Below are 6,806 nucleotides of genomic sequence, written 5' to 3' on the forward strand. Positions count from 1 at the left end.
CGGAGGGGGATCCGGCTGAGGACGTTGCTCCTGATAGCCCTGCTGAGGGTTAGATTAGGTTGACTTGATAGTATCGGATACGTAGGATCAGAAAAGGGACATTAGTTAAGTCATCAAATTTTGTCTAGGTGAATGACTTACTTCCGAGGCACCATATCCCTAAAATTTTGTTTAAGGGATTATCTGTATGTATTTTTGCTAACGTATGTGCCTTACTTTTGGGAAATGTTCCAACTTGCTAATTGTATGACTGTTCCACGGAAATATATATGTTAAGTGTTTCATTTTCTTTTCCTCTATTTCCATGTTGGTTTTAATCACATAACGAATCATAAAAATTAATTATAAATAAAATTTTGCCTAATTATCTTACCCTTCAGTAATAGGCATAATTAGGCAATGGATCGCCAAATGGTGGGAAGGAGCCGTGGGAGACCCACTAGACAACACCCGGAAGCGGGTGGTGATAGGGAACCCGAGGTCAATCAAGACCAAGGGCAAGAGGGAGTGGCCGGAGATCAGGTGGCCACCGCAATTAACCGTATCATTGATGTCTTGGAGCGCTTGACTGAACATCAAGCCTCTGGGCCAGTGCACCGCCAAGGAGGCCCAGCCGATTCTGAGGACCGGGCACTGGAGAGGTTTCTAAAGTTTGGACCTCCTAAATTCTACGGAGGACCCGAACCTGATATAGCTGAGGGATGGTGGGAGAGAATCTCCGACATCTTCGCAGCTTTAAACTAAACGGAAGAGCGGCAGGTGATTTTTGCCGCATTCCAGTTCGAGGGAGCTGCTCGCTCCTGGTGGAATCTGGTAAGGACTAATTGGGACAGGAACCATACTCCAAGGACTTGGGCAAACTTCACAAGGGAGTTCAATGCCAAATTTCTTCCACCTCTTATCCAAGAAAAGAGGGAGGATGACTTCATAAAATGTAAGCAAGGGGCGATGAGTGTCGCCGAATATGAAGTCCAGTTCACAGAACTATCCCGTTTTGCTCCTGAATTGGTGACCACGGAGCAAAGGCGAGTTAGAAGGTTTGTGCAAGGTCTGAATGTAGAAATACAGGAAGGTTTAGCTGCTGTAAGGATTGATACCTTTGCAGATGCTGTCGAGAAAGCCCAGAGAGTTGAAGTAGCTCGGGCTCAAGTGAAATCTTTTCAGGCTAAGAAGAGATTTGCTCCTAGCAGTAGTCGGGAGCCGACTTATGGAAATACTCCACCGGCCAAAATGGGCCGAGGAACCCTTGGGGCGAATAACCCTGGAGCATCACGAGGCGCCCAAGCAAGAGGAAACGGGGCCAGGAATGCAGGGGGACGGAATAATGGAACCCGAGTGGGACCGATTGGAAGGGGACAACCCAGGAATACCTCACAAGGAGGCCGAGCAATGGTTTCCCAAGTAAGTTGTACATTTTGTAAGAAACCTGGCCATACTATAGATGGTTGCTGGAAGAAGCAAGGGAAGTGCTTGAGATGCGGAAGTGGCGAGCACCAAATTGCTGGATGTCCAAAAATGCAGGAAGGGGGTAATCCAAATGCTAGGCCAAACACTTCTGGAGGGAGCCGGCCAACAGTTCCTGCCAGGGTGTATGCTATAGATGACCAACCTGTACCTGATTCCTCGGAAGTCGTGGAAGGTACTCTCCCCATTTTTCATCGATTAGCTAAAGTGTTAATTGACCCTGGTGCAACACATTCATTCGTAAATCCATCATTTATGTCTGGAATAGATGTGAGACCTGTTAGATTACCCTTCGATCTTGAAGTTAAGACACCAATGGGTAATAAGAGGATAATCGCTAGCTTAGCTTATAAGAATTGTGAATTCTGGATTGGAGAGCGTAAAACGCTAGTGGATCTAGTCAGTTTGGACATAAAATGGTACGATGTTATCATAGGAATGGATTTCCTAGCCCAGTATCATGCTAAGCTTGATTGCCGAGCGAAAGTGGTGGAATTATGTATCCCTGGAGAAGCAACCCTGAGGTTAGATGTCAAGGGTAGGTTAGCCTCATCTGCTATGATTTCAGGGATACGGGCAAGGAAAATGTTGTCAAAAGGAGCTCAAGGTTTCTTAGTTTTCATGATTAATGCTCCCAGTGATCAAACGAAGTTGGAAGATGTACCAGTGGTACAAGAATTTTCGGATGTTTTTCCTGAGGAGCTAAAGACTTTACCGCCAGATAGAGAAGTGGAATTTAAAATTGACTTGGTGCCTGGAACGGCTCCAATTTCTAAAACTCCGTATCGGATGGCTCCTGCCGAGCTGAAGGAGTTGAAGATTCAATTGCAAGACCTCTTGGAGAAAGGTTTTGTGAAGGAAAGTGATTCACCGTGGGGAGCACCCGTTCTATTTGTTAAGAAAAAGGACGGAAGCTTGAGGTTATGTATTGATTACCGAGGGTTAAATGAGGTTACAGTTAAGAATAAATACCCTCTACCGTTGATAGATAGTCTGTTTGACCAACTGCAAGGGTCAGTAGTTTTCTCTAAGCTGGATTTAAGGCAAGGATATTATCAGTTAAAGATTAAGAAGGAGGATATACCTAAGACTGCTTTTAGTTCAAGATATGGACATTTTGAGTTCGCAGTCATGCCTTTTGGTCTAACTAATGCACCAGCAACATTCATGGATTTAATGCAGAGAGTCTTTAAGAAGTATCTGGATCAGTTTGTGGTGGTTTTCATTGATGATATTTTGATATACTCTAAGACTCGAGAGGAACATGTTAAGCACTTGGAGATAGTCTTGCAAATATTAAGGGAGCAGAAGCTGTATGCCAAATTCAGCAAGTGTGAGTTTTGGCTTGATGAAATATCTTTTCTAGGGCATAAAATTTCCAAGGAGGGAATTGCCGTGGATCCGGCAAAAGTTGAGGCCGTTATGAATTGGAAACAGCCAGAAACTCCAACTGAAATTAGAAGTTTCTTGGGACTAGCAGGTTATTATAGGCGATTTATCAAGGATTTTTCAAAGATTGCTGGACCCATGACCGAGCTAACCAAGAAAGGGAATAGGTTCACTTGGACTCCGAAGTGCGAGTCAAGTTTCCAGGAATTAAAGAAGCGTTTAACATCCGCTCCCGTTTTGGTGTTACCTGATGGAGATGAAGGTTATGCCGTGTACTCCGATGCTTCTGGAGAAGGTCTAGGATGTGTTTTAATGCAAAATGGTAAAGTGATTGCCTATGCATCCAGGAGACTGAAGCCTCACGAACAAAACTACCCAACTCATGACTTAGAGTTAGCAGCAGTGATTTTCGCCTTAAAGAAATGGAGACACTACTTGTATGGCGTGACTTTTGAGGTTTATACGGACCATGAGAGCCTTAAGTATTTGTTCTCCCAGAAGGAATTAAATTTGAGACAAAGGCGATGGGTAGAATTTCTGGAAGATTATGACTGTTCAATTAACTACCACCCGGGAAAAGCTAATGTGGTAGCTGACGCTCTAAGTAGAAAGGCCCAAGTAGCAGGGTTAATGGTTAAAGAGTGGGACATGCTAGAAGAAATAAGCGGTTGGAACCCTCGCTTGGAGAAATTGAAGGTTCTATTTGGGAGCTTATCGTTAAAATCGTCATTACTAGAGCATGTTAAGGAGGCTCAGAAAACGGACCCTATGATTCAGAAGAATATGGAGAAAGTGCAAAGAGGGGAAACCTTAGATTTTAAATTAGGGTCTGAAGGTGTATTGAGGTTCCGAGATCGAATTGTGGTTCCGGCAAATGAGGAGATAAGAAAAGAAATTTTAGAAGAATCACATCGATCGAAGTATACTATACATCCAGGTGTGACCAAGATGTATCATGATGTGAAGGGATTATACTGGTGGGAAGGTTTGAAAAAGGACGTGGCAGAGTTTGTTCAGAGATGTTTGATTTGCCAACAAGTAAAAGCCGAGCATCAGAAACCCTCTGGTTTGTTGCAACCGTTAGAAATCCCTGAATGGAAATGGGAACACATCACAATGGATTTTGTAACGGGACTGCCTAAAAGTCAAAAAGGATTTGATGCAATTTGGGTAATAGTCGATCGACTCACTAAGTCTGCACATTTCCTGCCTGTAAGCATGAGTTTTTCATTGGAAAAATTGGTCAAGTTGTACACAGAAGAGATCCTAAGGCTACATGGTATTCCAGTGAGTATCGTGTCTGATCGAGACCCAACGTTTGTCTCACATTTTTGGCAGAAATTTCAGGAGTCTTTGGGGACCAAGTTGAAATTTAGTACTGCGTACCATCCCCAAACCGACGGGCAGTCGGAAAGAACAATTCAAACTTTGGAGGATCTGCTGAGGTCATGTATATTGGATTTTGGAGGTAAATGGAGTAATTATATGACCCTAGTAGAATTTGCGTATAACAACAGTTATCAAGCCTCAATTCAAATGGCACCTTATGAAGCTTTGTATGGGAGAAGGTGTCGATCTCCAATTCATTGGGACGAAATAGGAGAGAAGAAGATTGTAGATCCAACAGCGATACCTTGGATAGAAGAAGCCCAGGAGAAAGTGAAACTAATTAGTGAAAGGCTTCAAACCGCTCAGAGTAGACAAAAGAGCTACGCCGACACAAGGAGGAAAGATTTGGAATTCGAAGTAGGAGACAAGGTCTTCCTAAGAGTTAAACCCTTGAAGGGCGGAGTAGTACCTAAGAAAGGTAAGAAGTTAAAGCCAAGGTATATCGGACCTTTCGAAATTTTGAAACGAGTTGGGAAAGTAGCATATCAGCTGAAGTTACCCGCAAGCATGGCTAAGGTTCACGATGTATTTCACGTTTCCATGCTTAAGAAATATTATCCCGACCCAAGTCATGTGCTGCCCCTGGAAGAAATTGAAGTGGATGAAACGTTAACGTATGAAGAAGGACCAGTCAAGATTTTGGAAAGAGAAGTAAAGGAACTGAGAAATAAGAAAATTCCTCTGGTGAATGTTTTATGGAGAAATCATGGACTGGAGGAAGCAACTTGGGAATTAGAAGAGGGAATGCAGAAAAAGTACCCTGATTTATTTTCCTAGAAAGTGTGAATTTTGAGGACAAAATTCTTGTAAGAAGGGGAGGATGTGAGAACCCTGAAAAATGGATATATAAGTTAGTGCATATTTCATTTGCATTTCTTTTATTGTTCAATAACTTCTAGCATTATTTTTAATTGTTCACAATTAAGTATGTAAAAATAGGTTTACGTGAAAAATAATATAATTTTCCAAAGTTATGAAATTTCTTGGTTTCATTTGGCTTTATATTATTAGGAACCTTAACATTTAAGTTTAATCGATAATTATTCGATAAAAATGGGTTAGGTATAGCAGGGTATAATTAGGCGCTCAAATCGCACTTGGGGATAATTTTTAGAATTAAGTCGGAATTGAGGAATTAAGCTGAGATTAAGGAGCGAAGTGAAAAGACTAAAATAACCTTACCTTACCTTCCATACAAACCAAACAAGACGTCTGACCGCAAATCAAATCGTATTTGTTATTACCAATTCGATACGCAAACCAATTGTTATACGAAATCGATTCTTACACGTAAACCACTCTCACAAACTACGGCACCACCAAATTATTCTTTCTATTTCACGGCTAAAACTACCTATCAATCACTCTACTTCACATTTCATTCCACAACCACAAGACACAATACCATTCCTTCATTTTCACTGACACAAACCACAAATGTTAATTCCTTCTCTGCACAAACAGCTCCTCGGACAGAAGCTTCAGCACCGCACCATTCAACCAATCAAAATTCATTACCAACACAACACTCAACCACTTCTACACTCAAAACCACGGAACCATCCCTCTTCCTTTTCATTCCTACACCGCAAACCACTGCACTTCATTTTCATCGTGAGGCATCCGAGAGCAAGGGAGGGAACGCGAGTTGAAATCTTCTGTCCGTTTTGTTCTGACCGTAAGCTGGAAGAAAGGCAGAGAGAAACCGTGAGCAAAACTTCAACCATTCTGCAACCAACTTCACGGCTGCAACACCACCAGCTTCCACCTCCACCAGTTGAAGCCGCTACACCAAACCAGAACCAGCAAACCTGTCGCGTGCGTGAGAACCGAGAGGGAGCAGAAATTTTTTCAGATTTTCGTGTGTGATCTTAGCTTGCTTTGAGGTAAATTTTCTGGACTAAAAATGGATAGTCAGAGGTAGTTTAAGCCAGCCGTGACCTTGCATGTGTTAATTTGGGTAATTAGATGATGAAACCAAAGCTGTGGAAAATATCTGTTTTGGTTAAAAACATTTCTGCCGAGGAGCTTGCTTGGAATTGTAGTTTTTATTTCTGACTTTATGCGACAATCTGAGTTGGATTAAGTGTCTAACTAATCAAAAACAAGAAGTTTAAGTCATCTAGTAACATGCATGTGAGGTTAGGCAGTCGGATGATGATATTAAGCCATTAGAAATTTCTGTTTTGGATGTTGATGTTCCAGCCGAGAGCTGAGATGAAAATGCAATTTTATTTCTGATTCCCGGTGATAATCTGAGCATGAAATGGAGCTGAACTAACTGGATTTTGGATGATTATTAGGATTAGGCCCTGCATGTAGTTGATTAGTAAGTTCTAAAACAGAGAAATAAAATTAAGAGTGCAATCTGCCTCAATGCAAGATTATCCGAGCCAAGCTGGAAGATTGGTTGAAATTTTTGAGGTTAATGGTCGCTGTTTGAACTTGATTTCTGAACTGGAAACGTTATTGTCTGGCTAGATAAGTGTATAAGGAAAATGAGAGTTTAAAAGCATGTTTTAACCAGAAAATAAAATTAAAAAAAAAAAAACAGAGAGCTCTCC

The 6,806-nt window shown here is 41.7% G+C and overlaps 1 protein-coding gene across 1 annotated transcript; it reads left to right on the plus strand.

Moving 5' to 3' along the window:
- The first annotated feature begins 948 nt into the window (after positions 1 to 948).
- LOC113766464 lies at positions 949 to 2,657 on the plus strand. The gene is made up of 2 exons (XM_027310657.1): positions 949 to 2,311; positions 2,647 to 2,657. Exons 1-2 carry the CDS (start codon positions 949 to 951, stop codon positions 2,655 to 2,657), a joined length of 1,374 nt encoding a protein of 457 aa, XP_027166458.1.
- The last annotated feature ends 4,149 nt before the right edge of the window (positions 2,658 to 6,806 follow it).

This window comes from Coffea eugenioides, chromosome 3 (assembly GCF_003713205.1).
Source record: "Coffea eugenioides isolate CCC68of chromosome 3, Ceug_1.0, whole genome shotgun sequence".
NCBI classification, from domain to species: domain Eukaryota; kingdom Viridiplantae; phylum Streptophyta; class Magnoliopsida; order Gentianales; family Rubiaceae; genus Coffea; species Coffea eugenioides.